Source organism: Acinonyx jubatus, chromosome A2 (genome assembly GCF_027475565.1).
Source record: "Acinonyx jubatus isolate Ajub_Pintada_27869175 chromosome A2, VMU_Ajub_asm_v1.0, whole genome shotgun sequence".
NCBI classification, from domain to species: Eukaryota; Metazoa; Chordata; class Mammalia; order Carnivora; family Felidae; genus Acinonyx; species Acinonyx jubatus.
In genome coordinates, this window is record NC_069383.1 from 153,202,094 (window position 1) to 153,225,410 (window position 23,317).

At 53.0% G+C, this 23,317-nt stretch overlaps 2 protein-coding genes across 7 annotated transcripts in view; one reads left to right on the forward strand and one right to left on the reverse strand.

Moving 5' to 3' along the window:
* Nucleotides 1–3,070, reverse strand: part of MYO9B (myosin IXB) — an 89,541-nt gene extending 86,471 nt beyond the window's left edge. For all 6 annotated transcript variants that reach the window (XM_053219685.1, XM_053219682.1, XM_053219684.1 and 3 more), the window contains exon 1: nt 2,912–3,070. The gene's annotated coding sequence lies outside the window, so the exon portion shown is untranslated. The remainder of the gene's footprint in view (nt 1–2,911) is intronic.
* Nucleotides 1,580–21,377, forward strand: HAUS8 (HAUS augmin like complex subunit 8). The gene is given in 12 exon segments (XM_027038275.2): nt 1,580–1,625; nt 1,628–1,694; nt 5,842–5,906; nt 8,767–8,822; nt 12,965–13,046; nt 15,609–15,701; nt 15,804–15,898; nt 16,432–16,497; nt 16,602–16,760; nt 17,870–18,011; nt 19,865–20,006; nt 20,961–21,377. Coding segments are annotated over 12 exon segments (1,197 nt in total). The 5' UTR covers nt 1,580–1,594; the 3' UTR covers nt 21,160–21,377.
* Nucleotides 21,378–23,317: the final 1,940 nt, after the last annotated feature.

Genomic DNA, 23,317 nt, shown 5'->3' on the forward strand with positions numbered 1-23,317 from the left:
GGAGACCAAGGATGCTGCTTGCTATCCCTGTAATGCATGGGGTGGCTTCCACAGCAAAAAATAACCCAGCCCCAAATGTCAATGGTGCTGCAGCTGAGAAACATGCTCTAGCAATTTGGTCTTTGCCAGTTGGAGGTTTCTAATGATCCTTCATGTTTCTGGAAAGCCCAGGGGACCATCTCTGAGGTCGCCACTATGGAAACTGAGCTTCAGTTTCCATACTGAGAAAAGAGGAACCCAGACCGCTTACGGCTGGTTGGCAGAATAAAAGAGATGGGTATAAAAGCTTCCGACACAGAAGATGCTCAATAAAGAGCAGAGCTGTGCAGGGATCTGCTCATGCAATTCCCTCTTCCTGGCTTGATTGAACACCTCCATATCCTTCAAGGCCTGGCTTGGACCCTGCCACTTCTTCCAAGGAAACCTGCCAGAACTCCCCCAAGCCCCAAAGCTTGCACTGCTTATCCCTGATTCTGTCTTCACAACTTCCTGCGCCACCTCTGTTGCTGCACTGACCACGCACTCTGAATTTCATCATTCCTCGGGGAGGGAGAACACTAGAATGTCCCTCCTCCAGGGCATGAGGGCTCATCTCTGTCCCTGGGGCCTAGCCCCCAGTGCTGGAAGGATCAGCCCTGGCTTAACTGAACTCTAAGCTCACCCAAGACACAACTTTGGGGGGGGAGACAAGGAAAGGGAAGTGGCAAGTGAACAAGCCCCTGTTGGGGACAGAAAACAGACCACACAGCCAAACAGAAAGGGGACATTCCCAAGTCTCCACCCTCTTCTCCGAGCCAGAGGCCTGGAACTGAGAGAGGGTCTCAGGGACGACTTCCAACCAGAAAGATGCAGCTGAAGCTCGGGGAACAGGTGTAACGTGCAAAAGCAAAGGTGGAATTTGTGGAATTTTCCATGTGGAAGATAAAGGAGCAGTAAAAAGATCGTCTTTTGGATACAAACCATACAATGGAAAGTTGAACAAAACTGGGATCACTGAAGTCAGGGGCTGCATAAAATACGAGGGGGCTGTATGCCAGAGACACGAAGGTTATCGAAAAGGGCTTGGGTTTTAAGGTTGAGAAATGCTGATTGAGGCCAATCCATTCATTTTGCAGGTGAAGACACAGACAAAGAGACTTGACCAAGGTCAGGACCCCAGACACAGGACCCTCCGTGAAAGCCTGCCTGGCTGCGCTCCAGGGAGACAACGACCAGGGCCATGCAACCAGAAGATTCCAGTCCTGTTCGGGGGGGGGGGGGGGGGGGGGGCATCCTGGCCAGGGCAAGCCCACACTGAATGTCTGTAGAAGGCATGACTTTGGGCTCTGACAATGTGTCCTGGGGCAAGCAAGGCCAAAAGCTACCTTCCATAAGGGCCAGAACATTCTGGAAGTAAAGGGAGCAGATATCTCTCTGTGGCCCTCTTTACATTCCATCTACCCAGATTCATCTCCTGAATGAGCTATAAACCCAGACTCCCCAGCCCTTCTGGCAGATGCCGGACAAGGATCCCCCACAGTTGGGAAAGAAGAGAAATTAATGCTGATTAAAACCGCCCAGTGCAAGGCCCTTGCCAGAGCCAGCCCATCGGACGATGAAACAACTTCCCAGCTCAGATGCCCAAGGGGCCCCCCCACTGCTCCTGGATGCCTTAAGAGACTGGAGCCTCCAAGGCCAGAATACACCTCAGAAAGGTAGGAGCTGGGACCCTCCACCTGCAAGACACAATGTCCCCACCAGCTCCCACCTCAGACAAAGAGGTGTGAGTGAGAGAGGCTTTTCCTTAAAGTCCCCTAGCCTACAGGGCGCCCGGGAGAGAAGGGAGAGGAGGGAGCGCATGTGGGCTGGCTGCTGCTGGCTGCCGCCGTGGCTGCCCTGCCTCTCCCCGGCTGTGAGCTCAGCCGCCGCCGCCGCCGCCGGGGGACAGATTTCCTGTATGTCGTTTTACCCATTTAAGTCCAAGGATGCAACTCCGAGGAGGTGGTGACAGCTTAGCACACGCGTTCCCTCCCCCCTAAACCCAGTTCCGGGCCCCCAACGAGGGCCGGAGTCTCCTTCTTTGCTCCCTGGGACCCCAGGGCTCCAGCCAGCCCTGTCCTAGGAGAGTGGTGTGGTTTTCCAAATACCAGAACACCAGCCTAGAGGGCACTGGGACTCGCTCCGGTTACCCAGCGGTTGGGGATGAAGTCGGGAAATAGGAGAATCCAGAGAGAAAGGGGACCCCCCCAAATGATATGGGCTGCACCCCAATGTCTGTACAGGGCCACTCTTGTCCTTTCCTCTCCTCTCTATCCCCCCCACCCCAACTGGCCCTCAGTTCTTGCCACAGTTTTTTCCCCCTCTCCCATCCCCCATTTCCCCCCTTCCCATTCCGCCGGCCTCCACACCAAGGAGTTCAGACCTCCAGGATTTGAGCACCCACTGAATCCCAGGCGCCTCCCTCCCCCAGGAACCATTCCCTACCCCGTCCACCGAAGGCAGACGGTCCCAGGCCGTCCTATGCCGTTTCCCTCAATCGCATCTCAGCTGTCCCCCCACCGGCCTTGCCCCACGTCCCCAGCCTGGGCCTCTCAACCCCGCCTCCTTGCCTCCCCGCTCCTAGCCCCGTTTCCTGCGACCCCCCAACTACCACTAAAGCCACGTCCTCCAGAGAAGCTGCTCAAAGCCACAAGACCTGCTCCCTCCCCATCCGTAAACTCCCTCACCAGGCCCTTCCCATCAACTTTCTCCTCAACCATCCCGCTCCCACCCCATCGCCAGCAACCCCTTCACGACCCCCAAGCTCGTTCCCGCTCCCTCGACTCCTGCCTTCGCGCCTCCTCCCATTAATCCTCAGCTCCGTATCCTCCAAGGCAGCCCGCCAATGCGAGCCTGGAGATCGAGCCCCCAACCCGCGGCCGCCGCCACTCACCTTGGCCTCGGCCGCCGCGCGCCGCCGGTCCCGGGCCGGGTCCCCGCCCGGCCGCCCGCCCGACCGACCGCCCACCACTGGTCGGGCCGCTCCGCCCCGCCGCGCCCGCCGCTCCCCCGCGCGCTCCCGCTTCCGGGTTTCGGAGGGGCGGGGCTGGGGCGTGACGCCAGAGCGCCGCAGGGCGGAGCGTCCCGAAGACCCGCCTCCTCCCTACGGGCTCCGGCCACCGCCTCCTGCCTCTGGTGGGTGAAACCAAGTGTGAGGGGAACACAGCGAGGCGCGCGAGCCGGGTTCGCCCGCTGCACCCGCAGGCACGCTCCCCGAGGTCCGTGGCCACCCCTCCTATGGCGCCGCAATATGGCCCGGTCCGGAGCGAGGGGGCGGGCACACGGACTTGAAGAGCCGGCCTTTGAGTTAAAGGCGGGAAATGGCGGATTCGTCGGGGCGCATTGCTGGGTGAGTTGAGGCGCCGCGGGCCTGGATTTTGTCGGTGCCGGCGAGAAGGCCATGGCCGGGAGCTGGTGGGGGAGGGCCAGCAGCGTTGGGGGTTGGGGATTTGATCCCTTCTGGACCCACCGAGGGTGCACAGGCCCGGGGAGGCGGGGTGCGGCCTCTGCGCATGCTCGGGAGCGTGGGCGCGGAACTAGACCTTGAGTCCCGAGTCAGTTATGTGGGTGCGGGGCGAGCCTTGGCTAGTGGCTTAACCTTTCTGTGCTTCCGCCTTCCTTCCCTGCGAAATCGGCGGAATGACGCCGCCGCTCAATCTTGTAGGCCTTGTGTGAAACTGAAAAGCTCTTACAACAGTGCGTGGCTCCTGAATGTGATCTGGGGTGATTACAGTTAACGTTTTGTAGTGGACAGTGCTGGGACACTAAACTGTCTCCTTTAATCTTTCCAGTCTCTTTTTTTCTACGCATCCCATTTATAGGTGACATAATAGAGGCTCAGGGAGGGAAGGTCGTTTGTCACAGCAGGAACAAGAGAGACTTTGAACACTTGGCGGTGCCAGGTGTGATGCTTGGGCTGGGTTTGTTTTATTTGTGCTTTCGGCCCATGTTTATTGTTCCAGTGCAAATTGAAGTTAAATAGGCCGACTGAAATCGGTTGGGTTTTCTCCACCCTGCGTTATCCTGAGATTCCCGTTAGTCTCTCCGACGTTTTGGGGGGGGAGGGGGGTGGTACCAGAGGCTGGCACAGGTGCAATGAACTCCCCTCCCCACATTCAGTTTGACTCCAGAGCCCTAGCTCTGACCCCATAGGGAATCTTTGCTCTGTCCCTTGCCAGCTCTGAGACTTGCCAGGGGTGACCTGTTCAAACCCTCAGGTCCTCGTCTGGAAAACAAGGATAAAGCAGGCCAACGGTGAGGTAGTTGTAGGATTGGGAGGATTTTGCGAAGGAGCAGAGCTTCCGGCACCTAGTGAGCATTTGTGAGGTTGCCTCTCCCCACTGTGGCCCAGCACCGACTTGGGGTCCTCAGAACCTGCCACACAGGAGGTGGCTGCCGTGAGCCGAACAGGTCACTTTGTGACCAGTGGGGCTTGTGTCCTGATGTCAGCAGGGGTTACAGCACCAGGCCCCTGCCCTGCCCCGCCCCTCAATGGGCACCTTCCGAGTTGCTGGTCTCTGTTCGTGGCATTCCCCCTTGCCCAGACGGGACACCTGGGAGGCATCGCTGACTCTCCTGATTCAAGGTTCCCTCTCCCCCATGACATCAGGCTTCATTCTTTCTTTCCTTAAATAGAGATGAAAGGCACATAACATCAAATTAACCATTTTAAAGCAAGCGATTTGATGGTCTGAAGACCTTCACAAGGTGCAGCCACCAACTCTGTCTAGTTCTAGAACATTTTCACTAGCCCAGGAGGAAACTTTGTATGTATTTGCAGTCACTCCCCGTTCTTCCTGCAGCCTGCTGCCCCTGACAACCACCAATCAGCTTTCTGTCTCACTCGCCTGTTCTGGACTTTTCAGATGGAATCATACAAAATGTTGCCTTATGTGCCTGGCTTCTTTTACCTAGGATAATATATATACTTTTAAAAGGTTTATTTATTGAAGTAATCTCTACCCCCATTGTGGGGCTCGAACTCAAGAGTCGCATGCCCCATCAACTGAGCCCAGCCAGGTGCCCCCAGGATAATATTTTTGAGATTCATCCATTTTAGCATGTATCAGTACGTCTTTTTAGGGCTGAATAACATTCAGGGTTCCTTGGTTTCTGGCAGGAACCTATGGCCCATGAAGCAGAAGATATTTACTGTCTGGCCCTTTCCAGAGAAAGGTTACCAGTAAGGAGGCTATAGAAATAGATCTGAGCCTTTAAGCTGGGAAGTCAGGACTCTGCCAGCCCAGCCCAGCCCAGCTTTCTCTCCTCCTGATCCCGTATCCCTGCCTGGGTTCCCTGCGAAGCCATAGGGCTGATCAGTTTCCATTTCAACATCATTCTTCTCCGCCCTGTGCCCTTGGCCTTGTTGATCCCTGTCTCTGGATGTCCTTCGCCATGAACCTGAGCAAACAGGGCTTTGTCTCTCGCCTACCCCCCACCTCTTTGCCTGTCCGGGGCACTCTTCACATTGCCTGACGGGAAAACACTGTTTTTGCCTCTCAGGAAGGAGCTCCGTCTCCCTTTACCAGGTGGGATCAGGCGCATACAGTTGGCACTTAAACGCCTGATGAGTTAATGAATCCCTGACCGAAGTTGAGATCTTTGAGGCTTGGCAAACATGCTCATTCTTCTCACTCTTACCTCTCTGGGCCCTCCTCAGCTTCGGCCGGGCAGGAGCTCTGTGTCTGTGTTCCAGTGAAGGCGGCCCGGACTTGCGGACATCAGGGTGCCAGGACTGGGTTGTCCCAAGGAAGCCCAGGCTCCTCACTGCCTTCCCTGAGCCTAGCCAACTACGTTAACGAGACCCCCATCTCCCTCTTCTAGGAAGCCTTCCTCCGGGGGCCCCGGTACTCCTAGTGGCGCTAAGATGAAAGGAAGCAGAACACAAGGTGAGCAAAATTGCAAGCTACCTCACGATCCAGTTTCAGAAAGTGCTTTTGGGGAAGAAAAGCCCGGGCCGGAGCAGGGAAGCTAGGACTTTATTTCACACACACCTTCGTGTGATGCTGAATCGGGTCACCCAGCCCTGCAGCCAGGGGTGCGGCAGGTCCCGGCGGACGTCATCCAGGGCAGCGGGCCCTTCCAGCCGTGGGGGGGCACGTCACGGGCTGTGCGCAGGATTCGCCACTAGGAAGTGTGGGTGAGGAGAGCATGAGCCGAACTTGTTATTGAACCCTGGAGTCTCCGTTTCTTCTCTGTAAGCGCCTCGGGGGCGTGCCCACATCTGGGGTCCCCGTGCGTCTGCAGTCACTGCTCACAGCCTCCCTTGACTCTTGGCAGTCAGTGCCACTTGGGGCAGTAGACTGGAGGATCCCCCTCGTCGGAGCTCAAGCCTCTGATACAGTGAACTGTTTTCCTCCAAGTGTGCTGTGGGCCAGTGCAGAGTTAGAGCAGAATTCCAGTTCCAAGGGACTGGAGGTTCATACGCTACAGTGCTGCTCGATGATCTCGTCTCTAACGTTTATTATGTTTACACGTGGTCTGGCTCTTGAACGCAAATTATATCCTTCGTCACAATACTGCTTCTGTGGAGAATCCACCCCTGTTTAAAACAAACATGTACATTTTAGTTTCTGGAAACTTGAAACTGCTTGTCAGAGATGTTCAAGGAACCCCAGGCCTCCGATCCTTCCAGAGGAGCAAAACCCTTTGCTGATGGTGTTGGACTGAAAGCAGGATGGTTTCCTGTGCTTAGTGGGGGGGGTGGGGGGGTGGGGGGGGGGTGTTCTTTGCCCTGATCCTCACTTGACGTCCAGCGGCAGACCCTTGGTGTATCTTGATTTTCTCGCCCGGCCCCTGCCTGGTCTTGGCCTTGACCCTTAATGCCTCCTGCCCGATTGTCTGAGCCCGCTTACCCCGCAGGCGTGGCTCTTTCATATCCAGGGCTCACTCGGGCCAACCACTAGCTCCTCGTCCAGCTCCATGCTCCCCATGAACTCTGGATGTACCTCCTTTCCACTCAGAGTTGTGGCCGCATCTCCAGCCCCAGTGAAAGATGAAATCCTGGCATGAAGATCTGGTTGAGATCACCGTGTCACTTAACCAAGTTGTCAAACTGTGTGATGTTAATCGTGTCACTCTTTCTGGGTCTCTTTAGTAAAAAGGGACATCTCTGAGCTCTGGGTGTACCTAGAAAAAGTGTAGAATCATGCACTGGATGCCTGGCTGAGCACCTACTCCCTACTGGGCAGTGGCATTTAGCCTTGAGCAAACCAGACTGGCTGCGCATCAGATGGAGAAGTAAGGAGACATGGGGTGTGTTGGACCTTGTGGATAGAACAGGATGTGGGTGGCTTCCTGGTCCAAGGGAGGTGCTGGGCTGAGTGGAGCTGGGAAGGAGGGCAGGTGCAGGCACATGCCTGCTGGTTGGAGGGACAGCAAAAGTGGTCACGGTGGCAGGAACAGGAGTGAGGGCAGCGAGGTGGGAATATGAGATGCGCGAGGTGCCTGGAGGTGCTCAGGCTTTACCAGCTAATGGATCTGCAAGGTAGCCCATTCTCAGCCACCAAGGGGGCAGCCGGCCAGGAGGACACAGGGTGTTTTAGGGAGGAGGGTGCCAGCAAGTGCTGTGCTCAGAGTGAGGACTAAGAATTGGTTGGTGGGCTTTGGGGCGGGGAGATCTCAGTGGTCTTGCCGAAAGGGGTTTCTTTGGTGCAGTGGTGATCGGGAAAGCCAGACTGGACCGGAGTGGGATTCAGGAGAGAGGAGAGGAAGAGGAGCTGGCATAGTAAAGGGGAGTGGAGAATTGGGGGGGAGAGGGTCTAGGTGGAGGGAGAAATAATGGCAGGAAGACCACTGGAGAGGGGGACTGGGATTGGGGAGCGGGGGTGAGGGCCGGGCTCTGGCACCTAGAGTGGAGGGTTTGCTTTACCCCAAAGCACAGAGGTCCCTCCACGTGGTGGGGCCGGGATATGGCCCTGAACTTGGGAGGCTGCTGGATGCTGAGGTGGGAGGGTCTCCTGGGGCTGCTTCTGTCTTGCCAGTGAAGTGGAATCTGGTCCCTAGCTAACTGGAGGGATGGGCCCCTTGTGGGAAGTGGGAGGAGAAAGTGCAAGGGAGGGTCCAGGGGAAGTGGGGGGGGGAGACAGAGCAGAGGACTGTGCGTGGTCACTGGGGCTGTTGAGAGACACCCCCTTGCTGCCGCAGAGCAGCAGGAAGGGTGCCTGGGGCTGCACTGTCACCAAGATGTATGGCTTGGTGCTGAGCATGGCTCCTGAGCAGTCCTAAGCTAGGTAAGGGGGTAAAGAGGCGTGAAAGTCCTGTACCATGAGTGGGTCATACACAGACCTGGGTGAAGGAAGGGGTGGTTGGGGTCTTGACTGCAGGGAGTGAGCTGGGAAAGACAGGAGGAGGCAAATACGTGCGCCTCTGTGGAAAGTCTTGCTTCCTGTCCCTTCCCTGCCCCTGAATCCACTTTCTGCTTTGAGCTTATTCCCTCATATTCCTCCATCATAGCTCCTGCAGCTCTCTGGGGCTCTGTCCCTAGCCCAGCGACTTGGATGCCGCAAGTATCCCATCCATGTTGTTGTATACAGTTGGTGTCCCATACATGCTCGAGGATGCCAAAGGACAGGATCTGAGAGGAGCAAGGAGGAACAGTTCTGCTGTCCCTGCTGTTGATGGGGGGCGGGGGGGGGGGGGTTGGTGAGGGGGCATAGTACCGGGCTCTCCATGGCAGGGGTGGGGTGGGCCAGTTCTCACACTCCACTGTTGTAGTTTTGTTATAAACCAACAACGTGTCCCCCACAGGTGGAAGAGTGGTTGAGTCCCGATACCTGCAGTACGAGAAGAAAACCACCAAAAAGGTAACGACTGTTTTTTGAACGTTCTGAATAGAGTTCCGTCAGAACTTGGAATTCTGACAAGTCACGTGAGCCAGGCACAGCATGGTCCCCGAACAAGCCTTTCGGGGATTTTACCCAGCAGCCTCTGTGATTGTCTCGTCCTTCGTTCCCAGTCTTGAGTCTCTTTTGTGAGCGGCGGTCTCTCTGAGGATCCCCTTTGCAAAGACATGACCTCGATTGAAACCTGAAATTGTTCCTGCCTTTCAACCTGATAATTCCTTTCTGGATTCTGTCCTGAAACAGTTCTGTCGGGTGCCCAGCACACAGTCTTTGGCCTTGGCGGGTATTTATAGAATTTTAAGTTTATTTATTTTGAGAACTAAGGTGAGAGCAGGGGAGGGGCAGAAAGGGAGGGAGAGAGAGAAAATCCCAAGCAAGCTTCGCACTGTCAGTGCAGAGCCTGATGCAGGGCTCAAACTCACAAACTGCAAGATCATGACCTGAGCTAAAATCAAGAAGAGTCAGACGCTCAACCAACTGAGCCACCTAGGTGCCCCCTTGACTGGTGTTTGAAAAACACCTACCGGGTCTTCGAGAAAGACTACATACATAAACAAACTTAAGTAATAGTGTGACTTAAGATCCAACTTGAAAAAGGAAACCTTTTCACAAACTGATGTCACTCCTTGGGCGTGGTTTGTTGTTTTCAACAGACTTAGTTTTTTTTTTTTTTTTTAGAGGAGTTTTAGGTTCACAGCAAAATTGAGCAGAAATCCAGAGATTTCCTGTAGAATCCCTGCCCCACACCCTCACAGCCTCCCTGGTCAACACCCCCCCACCAGAGAGATGCACATTTGTAACTGATGAACCTACACGGACACGTCATCAGCCAGAGTGATTTTGTTGAAGTGATTTTCAACAAAAGATCACAGTCTGTGCCTCATAATGTTAATGTCGCCTTGCAGACTTGTTTACAGCACCCTATGTGTCTCCCTGCTGAGGTAGTTTCCATCTCTAAGAGCTTGTCCGTTTTCTTTCTTCTTCTTTTTTTTTTTTTTCCATCTCTTAACATACAGTTTACGTAGAGTAAGGCATCACTCTCCAGCCTACAGTTCTGCGAGTTTGGGCAAAAACTCACCCAGTCACAGACACACCACAGTCAAGATACCGAACAGTCTGTCACTCCCAAGATCCCTCGGTGCTCCAATGAAGCCAGCCCCACTGCATCCCAGGCAGTTACCTGTTTCTGTTTCTGTAGCCTTGCCTTTTCCGGAAGGTCATTTAAAAGGTGTCACACGGGATGCAGCCTCTTGCGTCTGGCCTCTTTCACATAAAGGAGAGGAGGTCTCTCCCTGTGGTTGCCTGTCACAGTGAGTGTTGGTTCCTTCTGATGGCTGAAGAATGTTCCATGCTGTGTTTAGCGTTTGCGAGGGAAGGACATTTGGTTTGATTCCCATTTTGAGCAATTGTGAACAAAGCCACCTCAAACATTCCTGTTGTGGGATTCCGTGTAGATGCGTTCTCGGGTCTCCCAGGAGAGGAATTGTAGGGTAGGTGTATTTTTGGCTTCGTAGGAAACTGCTCACCTGTTACCCAAAGTGGCTCCAGGTCAAAGTGGCTCCGCTGTGGAGAGTTCCAGTCGGTACTTTTGAGATGGAAACCATTCTGGTGGGTGTGAAGTGGTATCTTGTGGTTTTAATTTACATTTTCCTTAACAACCGCTGATCTTGAGAATTTTTTCTTTTTTTTTTTAATTTTTTTTTTTTTTTTAACGTTTATTTATTTTTGAGACAGAGAGAGACAGCATGAACAGGGGGAGGGTCAGAGAGAGGGAGACAGAATCGGAAGCAGGCTCCAGGTTCTGAGCCGTCAGCACAGAGCCCGATGCGGGTCTCGAACTCACAGACCGCGAGATCATGACCTGAGCCGAAGTCAGATGCTTAACCAACTGAGCCACCCAGGCGCCCCTGATCTTGAGTATTTTTTCATGTGCTTACTGGCCATTCCTGTATCTTTGTTGGTGCGTTCTTTCAGATCTTTTGCCCATTTTTAAATTGGGTTGTTTTCTCCTTGTTGAGTTTGGAGAACTCTTTCTCTCCCCTGGGCCCCAACCCTTTATGGTGATTTTCAGATATTTTCTCCTAGTGTGTAGCTTGTCTTGTCCTTCTTTGTAGGGTCTTTTGAGGAGAATTGAATCCTCAATTTTGACAAAGTCCATCTTAATGGATTTCTGCTTTCATGGGCCATGCTGTTGGTATCTCACCTAAGAAATCTTCGCCTAACGCAAGATCACAAAGGTTTTCTCCCACGTTTTCTTCTATGACTTCTATAGTTTTAGATTTTACATTTGGGTCTGTAATCCAGTTTGAATTAATTTTGGTATCTGGTGTGATAATGGAATTGAAGTTCATTTGTAAGTGTATGGATGTCCTCTTGTTCCAGTACCATTGGTTGAAAGGACCTTCCTTCTCCCATTGTATTGTCACCACCTCTGCTGACAAGCACTTGACCTTTTTTGTACGCATCACTTCTGGATTCCGTTTTTTCCCATTGATCTACGTGTCCTTAAGCCAGTTCCAGATGCCAAGCTCACTGTAGTCTCTAAATCAGTTAGTGTGAATTCTCCCACTCTATTCGCCAAACACTAGCTCTCCTAGTCCCTTTGCTTTTCTATGTAAGTTTTAGACTTCGCTTGCCTTTTTCTACCAAAATTTCTGCTGGGATCTTGAATGTATTGAATCTGTGCATCAGTTTAGGGAGGATAGCATCCTAAAAACACCAAGCCTTTCAATGTATGGATGTGGTACACCTATCCATTTATTTGGTCATGTTGGCCTTCCTTTCCTTATAGGCCTTCCCTATATTTTGTTAGGTTTACACCTAAGTATCTGGTGGTTTTTAGTGCTGCTATACGTGATACTGTGTTTTCTTTTTCTTTTTTTTTTTAATTTTTATTTATTTTTGAGAAAGAGACCAGGCAAGTGGGGGAGGGGCAGAGAGAGAGGGAGACACGGAATCTGAAGCAGGCTCCAGGCTCTGAGCTGTCAGCACAGAGCCCCACGTGGGGCTCGAACCCACAAATGGTGAGATCATGATGTGAGCCGAGGTCAGACGCTTAACCAACTGAGCCACCCAGGCACCCCTTTCTTTTTTTATAAATGAAGAAATTGGATTTTAATTTGAGGTACGATTGACATAAGTTATATTAGTTTCAGGTATACAACATAATGATTCAGCATTTGTATATGTTGCAAAATGGTTGCCCCAGTAAATCTAGTCAATACCTATCACCATACATAGCTTTGTTTTTTCCTTACTGAGAACTTTTATATAGTGCTGTCTTTGAATTTCACTTTCCAGTTTTGTTCATTGCTAGAAATGAGCTTTTTTTATGTTGACCCTGTATCCTGCAATCTTGCTAAATAAACTTTATTAGTTTGAGTAGCGTTTGGGATTTTCTTTGTAAATCATGTCATATCTGTAAGAAGAGAGTTTTACTTCTTGCTTTTTGATCTGTTTACCTTTTATTTTTTATTCTGAGACGTCCAGTAGGGGGTTGAATAGGAGTGGTGTCTACGCATTGAAATATTCTTGCTCTTTACGAGATTTTCTTTTTGGTTGTATTTTATTGTAATGGTTTGCCAACTCTGCATGCCTTTTTTTTTTAATTTTTTGGAGATTAATACCTGTACAAAACTTTTATTTTTCCTAATGACTGAAGTAATACGTTGTTTGTCTAAAACTGGCAAATGCAGGGCAGGGGGGAGGCATCTGGCTGGTTCAGTTGGTAGAGCACGTGTGACTCTGGATATCAGGGTCATGAGTTCAATCCCCATGATGGGCACGGAGCCTACTTAAATAAAATAAAATAAAAATCTTGTAAATACTATAAAGCATGTAGAATATCAGTCAACTGGAACCTGCCATGCCAGAGATAATCCTTGGTACACTTTTTGGTGTTTTCCTATATTCTGTGCATGTGAGGGTATCGTTTTTGACAAAATTAGTTCATCCTGCGTATATGGTAATTACAGGTCAGAACTCTTTTTGTCTACACCTTGCTTCCAAGTAATAGCAGGTGCAAATTGCACAGACCATGAAGGGGCCCCTTCTCGTGCAGGGGAGGTGTCTTTTGCCCTAAATGTCATGTGTTCCCCTAACAGGCTTCTGCAGCAGATGCATTAAAGACCAGTGGGAAGATGCCTGAAGGTGCAAGGAGAGTCCACCTGCTCCAGAAGAGCAAAGGTGTGTAAAGATGGAGGAGGGTGGGAGACAGCTCTTAAGTCCATTCAGTAAGGGATGAACACGGTGGTGAATTTTGTTTTCAAGTACGCTAAAGTCAACCTCCCTCTTTCTGAGAAGTGTCAGAAGCAGCAGCTAGTTAAAGTGTTTCCCTGTGAGGACAAATTTGCAGCATGCGGGGAGCTGTAGGGAAATGGCAGGGGGAAAGGGGAGGTTACGTCCTGTATGGCCCCGGAGAAGAGCCACCTTTCCCACATGGCGCTTCCTTGGTCACGTGACTATTTCTTGGGTGGGACTTCTGAAAGCAAGACTCAGAAGGGGCGTGAGGCCTCATCTTCCTGTCTCTCGCCACCTTGGGTTAGGTCTTCTTCGTAATGGTGTCCCCTGACCCGTTCTAGAAGCTGTCCCCAAAGTGATACGAAAACCTTGCAGTTTTCCTGATTGTAGACATAGGTGTTCCTCGTAAAAAAGAATGGAAAGTGGACAAGGAGGGTGGAAACTCCCTCATGACCCCCCACTCAGATCGTCACTGTGTATTAGGTGTTCCGTTGTAATCCCTGTGCCCATCCCGGACTCTGGGAAGGCCTCTCCCCAGGCGCTGCCTCCAGCTCGTCACGTGCCCACTTCTCCAGCGATCACCGGCAGCTCTTTGGCACGAAAGCAGCTCACAGAAAGCAAAACCGTTTCTTGGCCCATGCCTCCTTGTTCAAAACCGCAACAGCTTTGAGTCTCATCGTTAAAAATGAAGTACAGTTGACCTTTGAACAACACGAGTTTGAACCGCCTGGGTGTACTTATATGCGGGTTTGTCATAGTGCAGTGGCGTGAACGTATTTTATCTCGTGACTTCCTTAACGTTTCCTTTTCTCAAGCTTACTTTGTCGTAAGGGTGTGGTACGTATAAGAACGTACATAGAAGAGCGATACAGCGTGTGTAAGGATGCTGTGTATAATACATACAACATAGAAAATACACGCTGATTGACTTTATTTTGTCAGTAGGGCCTCCGGTCAACAGCAGTAGTTACATTTTGGGGGCTGGAAAATTTGCTGGTCCTGGTCTAGATGTTTGTCAGCATTTGTGCTGTTCTTGACCCGGGGGCATGACTGAGAAACAGCACGTGAAACTGGGGCCGGCTCTCTGGTCTCTCCTCATGCAGATGGGTTGAGGGCCGTGGGTCAAGCCGGGAAGGCTGGAGTACAACCCAGAGGGGTCAGAAATGGGGCCGGCCACTTCCGGGGGGCGCCTGGGTGGCTCAGTCCGTTGAGCGTCCAACTTCGGTTCAGGTCATGATCTCATGGTTTGTGAGTTCGAGCCCCGCGTCGGGCCGTCTGCTGTCAGCACAGAGCCCCCTTTGGATCCTCTGTCTCCGTCCACCCCACCTCCCCCACCTCTGCCCTTCCCCCGTGCGCGCTCTCAAAAATAAATAAACGTTGCGCTCGCTTCGGCAGCACATGTACTAAAAAATAAATACACATTAAGGAAAAAAGCATAACCATGGTAATTAAGAGAGACTGCTTATTCGAGCTCCACCATCTAGCTCTCTAGGAGATTATTTTTCTCAGTGGAAATGCTGTCTGTACACGTGGATGACAAAACCTATAACCGGTGCAAAAACAATAGCAATAAAAAGTCTCATATCCCCCCTCACCCACGAGGTCAGTCGATATTTGTTTCTCTAGAACTTTTCAAAAATCCTAACAAGGGGCGGCATACCCCACAGATTGTCATTTCGCTCTGTTTATCTCCACATACTCATTTCCTCAACTTCACGGCTGCTCATTAAAATTTTTTTTTTAACATTTATTTATTTTTGAGAGAGAGAGAGGGAGAGAGAGACAGACAGACAGACGGAGCATGAGTGGGGGAGGGGCAAAGAGAGAGGGAGACCCAGAGTCCGAAGCAGGCTCCAGGCTCTGAGCTGTCAGCACAGAGCCCGATGCGGGGCTTGAACTCACGGACCGCGAGATCATGACCTGAGCCGAAGTCGGACGCTTAACCGACTGAGCCACCCAGGCGCCCCTCACGGCTGCTCATTAAATCACTTTCTGTTTAGTTCCTAACACAACAGAGAATTCCACATACTGTCTGTTCGTTTTGCAGCCTGCTGGAGCCCTTGCCTAGTTGAAGCCCGCAGTACCCCAGGGCCCATTTTAGACGGTGTAAGGCATAATTTCCCAGTTTTAAATAGAGGTAAAGATGAAGGGAACTCCCAGGGAAGATGAACAGTCCAGAAGCCGCTGGAGAAAGAAGGGAAAAACACAGGGAAGGACAAGTACATGGCGCGTACCAGACTTCCTACCCAGAACACAGCATTTTTTTATTAAGCTACACAGAAAGGCTTATAAAGCCTGCGTCTCATTTCTAGTTCTACTTAGAAATCCCTTCAACCCGCTGGCTGGGGAGTTGCAAAGCTTTCTCAGCCTTCGGTGCTGCTCACCTCCCAAGAAGCTGAGTTTTTGGAAGCAGGTGGTAGCATCCAGAGAGGTTGCCGGCTTCCCGGCGGAGGCGTGCAGTACCTTGCAGACCATGCTGACCTCTGGGGGTTCTCCCTGGGCCCACAGACAGCAGTGGCATTGGGAAAGGAGACCTGCAGTCCACGTTGCTGGAAGGGCACGGCACGGCCCCGCCTGACCTGGACCTCTCGGCCATCAACGGTAAGCCGTCCGCCCTGCCCCTGCTTTCCCTAGCGGGGGGTTGTCCCAGTCGGCTTCCGAAGGAAGCTCCTCTCACCTTCAAAATGCTCTCCTTGGCCTTAGACAAAAGCATGGTTAGAAAGACTCCGCAGTTAGAAAAAACGATGTCAAAGAAAACCGAGTCGACGTCCTTCTCGGCTTCACAGAAGAAGAGCCCAGTAAGTGTCCGAAATGAAAGGGAAGCTACTCAGTCAGAGAAAGCTGATACCAGCTCCTGCCCCATTCAGGTGCCACTCGAGGCCCTGAGGCTTTATGACTGAACAAGCCAGCCGTGCGTTTTAGGACAAACCGGAGACCACGCGTGTTCTCAGAATGTTCCTAGAGCTTACGTTTCCCCAAGTACACATACAGGAGTAGTTACGAATGCGAGATCACGTGAAAAATGAGATTTGGGGCGTTATTTGCCGATGCCGTGCTCGGGGAGGCCCGGGGCCGGGCCGTGTCCCCAGGGGAGGGCCAGCCATTCACCAGCCAGCCACGGGAGGGGGCCAGACCTTCCTCTGCCTTCTCCCAGAGTGCCCAAAAAGACTAAACTGGAAAGTAGACACAGTGGGTTGACCTACAGGAGAGAATCCTCAAACTCCTGAACTGAGTAAAGTTTGTAAAGGTTAGGTTTCTGCCCCTCTGGGGGAGAGAGCTAGATTTATACCAATTCGTCGGCAACCAAAAATGTCTTTTTCTCACCCTCGAGGGCCCGTCTGAGTCGATGGAAATGATGGAATCCCAAACGTTGCTCCTGACTCTACTGGCCGTAAAGGTGAGAACGGAGCCTTGCTCCCGCATGATGTGGGTGGAAGGCGGCCTTTGTCAGCCGCAGAGAGGAGTTTCCTCCGGCCTGAGCTCTTGTTGCACACTCAACAGATGGAGAACAACCTGGTTCCATTCGAAGAAAAGGCAGAAAGAAACTTATTACTAATGTGCAAAGAGAGGGAGAAGCTGCAGAAAAAGGCCCACGAGCTGAAGCGCAAACTTCTCCTCTGTCAGAGGAAGCGGGAGCTGGCAGACATCCTAGATGCTCAGGTCAGCGGTGACCGGTCTCCGAGCCACGTGTCCCGGAGGGGTGGTCCCGGCGGGGAAGTTGGAGGGACTGTTGACGGTACGTGTCACTGCCGCCGGGCGCTCACTCTGCGGCCAGCTTTTGACACCGCTGGGTGTCAGTCTGTGACAGCTTCTCAGAGGACGGGGCTGTGACGTCAAGTACCAACCAGCCGCAGGGACCTGTCCCTTCATCACACACGTGCACGTATTCTTTAGGCACCTGTCGCTTGTGCTCAGTGACACGAAGATGCAGTCCGGGCCTCCCTGCAGGGCCAGGGTGCTGGTGGGAGACGAGGTCTTGGTGCCGTGTGGTCAGCACTGGGACAGAGCCCTGGGAATGAGAAAACTCGAGTGGCGGAGAGGCAGAGAGGGAGAGAGGGAGAGAGAGAGAGACAGAGAGACAGACAGAGAATCCCAAGCAGGCTCTGCACCATCAGCGCAGAGCCTGATGCATGTCTCGAACTCTGATCAGGGCCCACTTACCCTAACGACTTCATCTTAACTCCCGTTACTTCTGTGAAGACCCTGTCTCCAAATCAGGTCGTGTTCTGAGGTGCTGGGGGTTGGGACATCAACAGAGGAATTTGGGGGAACGCGATCAACCCATAATACCATGTGTGTGTGTGTGTGTGTGAAACAGAGAGAACACCCTGCGGCCAGGCCCTGACCTAAGATCGAGGTCTCAGTTCTCATGGAACTCACAGTGTTAGGAAAAGAAACAACAAGTAAGCAAATGTGTCCTTACAACCCCCCACGAGGACCCTGACAGCATGTATGAAGGAGAAGGGGGTTGCTGGGGTAGTCTTACAAGGGGGCAGACATTTCAGCTCAATTTTCTGAAGCAGGAGGGCCCAATCTCCCTAGGGTGAGGGCCTGGTCCTGGAATGTTCTGGAAACCATGTTTGTAGGCGGCCTGGGCCACTTTGCTGTCGGCTGAGCCTTTGGAGAGCCGCCACACCCACGTAAGCTTCCTGGAGGATTCCTTAGGAGATTCTGAAAGAACGGCGTGTCTTCACCTCACATGGACCGTTGGACTCCCCAAGTGCGTGACTGAGTCTTGTCTGACAAAGCTCGTTCCCTCCTGCCTGCAGATTGAGATGCTCAGCCCCTACGAGGCTGTGGCCGAGCGCTTTAAGGAGCAGTACAAGACGTTCGCGACGGCCCTGGACACCACGAGGCATGAGCTTCCGGTGAAATCAATCCACCTGGACGGGGACGGGCAGCAGTTCTTAGGTAGGAAACAGGACGGCTCCTGGACAGGGAGCGGGTCCAGCGAGTGGCCCGTGCGTGTCGGCACTCCTTGTGTGCCAGCCACCTTTATCTGCTTGTGTCGCGTCACGCGGATGGCGCATCCCTCGTCAGATGGCAGAGGACACGGGGGCCAGCAGAGCTGGGGTTTGTCGAGAGTTGTGCCCCAAGTAAAGACCGTGCTGAGATTTGAACCCGGGTCGGTGGAACGGGCCAGTAATTCCCAGCCCTGCTGAAAGGCACTCCTGGGGAGCAGCTGTAATTCCCTGAGACTGGGGGCGGGTCTCTTCAGACCTGCTGATCCCCTGCCTGTCCTTCCTTCTCAGCAGCTCCGTGGGATCCCTCGCTTGCCTAGGCTTCCCGCCTAATCCTTTGAAGAAATCAGCAGGCGTGCAGAGTGCTGTGCTCAGTCTTAAAGTTCTCTTTAGAGCAAGTATCCTCCCCAAACAAGTTTTCAGCCGTCCTGGAATCCGGTCATTTCCAGGCAGGGCCCTTGCCAGCCATCTAAGTATGTTTTGTCTGAGGCTGATGTACTAGGACATCTCCACCTAAAATCAGATGGACTTTCCTTACAGAACTTGCCATAGACACAGTTCAAGGTCACAGAGGGTGTTGCTGAACTGGTAATCTCGGACAGAGACGGTTTTTAATCCAGCTTTTCCCAGTATGAAATAGGAAGCCAGTGGTGTGGAGGCTTAAGGAAGGAGCCTCGTGGAGCAGTTCTCTGTGTGCAGGCGTCCGGTTTTAGGATTACCACAGTGGCCGCGCACGCCTGTGGCTCCTGGACTCCGCCTCTCATAAGTGCCATGGGTGGTTGCCAGGAGTTGGGGTTGGGGAGTGTACGAGTGTCCTGTGGCTCCTGGAATCAGTGACAGACTGGGCAGCTTAAAACAATAGAAACGTATTCCCATCAGTTCAGGGTCCCGAAGTCTGAAATCAAGGCCTCGGCCGAGCTGGACCTTTCTAGAGGCTCTGAGGGAAGAGGCGTTCCATGCCTGTCTCCTGGCTTCTGGTGTTGCCCCCGTTTCTTGGCTTTCCTTGGCTGGTGACAGCTTTGCTGCGGTCCACCTGTGTCTTCGTACAGCCTTGCCCTTGAGCATTCCACTTCTGAATTCCCCTCTTCTTAGAAGGATGCCGGGTACCGATCAGACCCTGCCCTGTGACCTCATTCTAACTCAGTTATGTCTACCAAGACTCCATTTCCAGGGAGGTCATATTCACAGGCACTCGAGGTTAGGTCCTGAACGTGTCTTTTGGGGAGGATGCAATTCAGACCCCCATTAGAAGTATTAAGAGGTCGGGTGTTTGGAAAAACCCTTCTCGAGGTCTCAAGCTGTTACTGTGTGCAGTTGTGACGTGTGTACAGGTGTGTGTGCCAGAAGCGGACAGGTGCTGGTCTCCTTAGAGCGGGTGGGACACAGTGTGGATACAGGCTGCTGTCTCGGGGGTGGGGGCACAGAGATCCTGCGGACGGAGAGAGGGAACCACGGGCTTGGGTTTAAGTCGCTCGTAGCATAGACTTCCTTGGCCTTTTGCGTAGGTTTCTGTTGAGGACATCGAAGTGGCTTTCCAGGTCTGTTCCAGTGACTGCCTGCATGGCGGACAAGCCTGACCCACGATCTCAGGCCGCCATGATCTCCGGCAAAGGGGCGGTACCAGCACGTGAATGTCGCCCTCCACCCGATCCTCTCTGCCTTTGAGCTTCACGTTGCGATGCGAGCGAGCATAGCCTAAGAGCATTCCAGTGAACGCGAAAAATCTAGTCAGCTGCCCAACCTTCGCATCCATTGCTTGGGGCGCCTTGAAACCCTTGGCTGACCCTCCCTTCTCCCCTCCAGACAGTTTGCAGCGTGAATTGACGACCACATGCCACCTGCTGGGAGAACTTGGGATCGGCAGTTTAGAAGAAAATTTGAAAGCTCTGAACCTGCTGAGCGAACTCAAGGAAATCACCCAAAAGAAGGATCTAGAGCTCCGAAGGTATTTCAGAAAAGATTTTAAGTTGGGAGCAGCTTGCCACACTCAGGAGAGCAGGCAGCTGTGGTTTTGCAGAGGCCAAGGGTGCAAGGGTCCACTGAGGCGGGGGAGGGGGGTTGGGTAAAGCACCTCCCGAGTCAGTGCAAACCCCTGTGTGCGTTCTCCAGCAGACATGGGAGAAAGGGGGCACTAACAGCCCCAGCCCTTTACTTCCTCAGAGTGACAGCACTCCAGGTGCCCTTGGATCAGCTGTTCACGCTTTAAGTGTCTCCTGGGGTGATCTTAGAACTTGTTACTGGAGTGTAAATGCATGTAGAACAGGCACAGACCTTGACAGTATAGCCCGATGGGTTTCACATGCGTGTGCCCCAGGTCCCAGTGCTCCCCACAGCCAGCTCCCCCACCGGCATCTTTCCCGCAGGGGATTTTCTTCACTCTGGGGCTTTCCTTCTCTTCTTCAGTATAAGAATCTTGTGGTGTTCTCCTTTGTGATGTTCAATTTACTTCCTGAAATGCCTAGAACACTGGAAAGGTACTCTTGAAGAACAGCCGGGTGCATACTGGGGCATTTGCTGCTCCTGTACGTGCCCTGAGATTGAAGGGGGACCCATCAGAGGGCTCCAGATTATAAGGGTCTCAGGTTCGGCTGGCCGGATACGCTCCTTTAGTGTGGATTTCCCCGCCATCGTGTATGCTGCGTGAAGACCACCCGGTTCCTTTGTGGCGTGGTTCCTGACACGGCGTCAGTGTTCCCGAGATCATCTTTTATGCCTGCCCAGTCCTGTTCTTACAGGCGTCTCTGGGTTCTGTTCAGACGGAGCTTCCCGCATTTTCCCACAAACACACAAGAAGTAACCCCTTTCCCCACACCGCGGCCGTGAAGGCTGAGGTGCCCCGGCTGTCTGGCTCTTGGGCACAGAGAGCGAAAAGGCCTCACCTGCCCTGTTGTTTCTGCAGGAGCTTTGCCCAGGTGCTGGAACTCTCTGCCGAGGCAAGTAAAGAGGCGGCCTTGATCAACCAGGAGGCCTGGGAAGAGACCCAGGGTCTCACGGCCTCCAGCCAGTGGTATTTCAATCAAGAAGGCGCCTGCGGGGAAACTCTGGGACACGTCAGGCCTCCGCTCTTGCTGGCCACTAGTGAGCCGCGCAGGGTGTGAATCTGTGTGCAGGCCGTGTCCCCTGACACAGCTGGGGACCTCTGCAAACTGTCGGGAAGAAAGCCCGTCCCCTGCCACTGGCTCAGGGCACACGTGTGCTATGGTGGCACATGTGTGATGCTTTGGGAGCTCAAGCACTTTAGACGCTAATTCAGCAGAATAGCTGTTTTGTATGAGCATTTCGCCTGATGTTTAAAAAATAAAACTTTTGCAATCGCGCCTTAGTTTCTACTTAAGCGGCCAGTGGAAGGCACGTGGTATCTGAAGTTCTAAACAGCTGGTTCTGAGCCTCGGGACGACGTCTGGGACGTTAGGAGTGTTTCACTTGCAGGGTGATTTCACGTCCTTCAGTGATTGGGCTGCTTCTGTCTACCGTCCGACAGCAAGTTGGAAGTTGGAAGTTCACCCAGTCCAGAATGCCAGCACTGTTTGCTGCTGGACGCGCAGACGGGCTTTTGCCATAAGCTGCGGTCCACACTGCACACCCAGGAAGGCGCAGAGACTCGGCCCAGCCAGCCCACCAGCCCCTGTCTACACTGCGTGGGCTCTGGCCGTCTTGGTGCTCCCCAGGTAGCGTGCCTCCATTGATGTTTGCTGGTTCCCGTTTACTCGCCTGTGCCACAGCTCTGGGTACCGGCACGTTCCCCAGAGACACCCAGTATCCGTCCCCATCACGCGTTTGAGTAAGAGAGACAAAGCCACTGTCCCTCACGCCGTTCAAACGGGGCCGCTCTTGTTCGGCTCTCACCTTTGTCCCACCGACCCGAGCAGCCTTATCCGGGGCCTCCCCAGCAGGTTTGGATTTATAGCTGCGGGCAGACCTGGGGAGACGTCCTAGCCGTTCTGTCAAACGGCCAGTGACTGAGACCAGCTCTTCCCATCAAGCCTGTTGAGACGTTCCAGTTTCTGTCCACACGTCCCCCATCGTTCTCAGCCTGCACATTCCCAGTCCCTGCGTCCATTCAAAGTCCCCTCTGGGGCTTCCCGTGGAGTTTCTGTATCAGAGTTCCAGGAACTTCTCTCGCAGCCCCTGACCGCTTCCCACCCCCCTCCCCCATTTGTGTGCAGAAAGCGTTGGGTCCATAGAAGGGGACGCCCAGGAACCCGGGTCCCTTTCTCAGTCGTTACCTGCAGTTACCAACCCGCTTATTGCCCTGCAGGCCCTGTCTCCCCAGTTTTTAACAACCAGTGTTTCCAGTTTGCTGTCAAACTGTTACTCTGCGGAGGACCTCTCTCTGCCTGTCGCTGGATATTATGGGATATAAGCGTGTTCCTGGTCTGATGGAACGTGACTCGGGTCCAAACTCACAAGTTCCGTTCCGGTTCTCCTATAGCACTCTGGGCACCCACGTGTGCCACTGGGTAAGCAAAGCCCCTTCAGAATTGGTGTCTCTTCCCATCAGGACCCATTTTTTTTTTTTTTTTAATGTTTATTATTGAGAAAGGGAGACAGAGTATAAGCGGGGGGTGGGGCAGAGAGACAGGGAGACACAGAATCCAAAGCAGGCTCCGGGCTCAGAGCTGTCAGCACAGAGCCCGACGCGGGGCTCGAACTCACGAGCCGCGAGATCATGACCTGAGCTGAAGCCGGACGCTTAACCGATTGAGCCACCCAGGCGCCCCAGGTATGTCCTATTCTAATGCACCCCTCGGATTCCCATAGTGACTTCCACAGGGCTGCGCCCCGCATGGGCATCCCTTCTGTAGGCCGGCTTTCCCTTGCCATTTGCCGGATTCTATGGCCAGTGGCCACGACCCCCGAGTCTAAGACCCCAGAGAGAGGGACTCTTGGTACTGCTTAAGTCTCCCATGGCTGCTGAGAAAAGAGTGCGGTTCAGCTCCCCCTGGACTGATTTGTACCTTCTTTGGTGAGAGTGCTGGCCTTCCAGACAGGCCAATAGCTTGGCCATTGTTGTCCATAAGCCACGCAGCTCCTCGTCAGTTGAGAGCTGCTTATAGGGCACGCTTTTAGTGACAATAGAATCTGGCAGCTGTTCACACGGCTTCACAGCCCGTCCCAGGGGAAAAGAGGCTCCCTGCTCACTCATCTCTCGGGTATCTACTCCTTTCATTTCCCCAGTAGCACGGTTGTGCGTGGAATTAGTAAAGTGTGGCATTGCTGTCACCGATAGAGTGTTTCTCCGACACCATCAAAAAC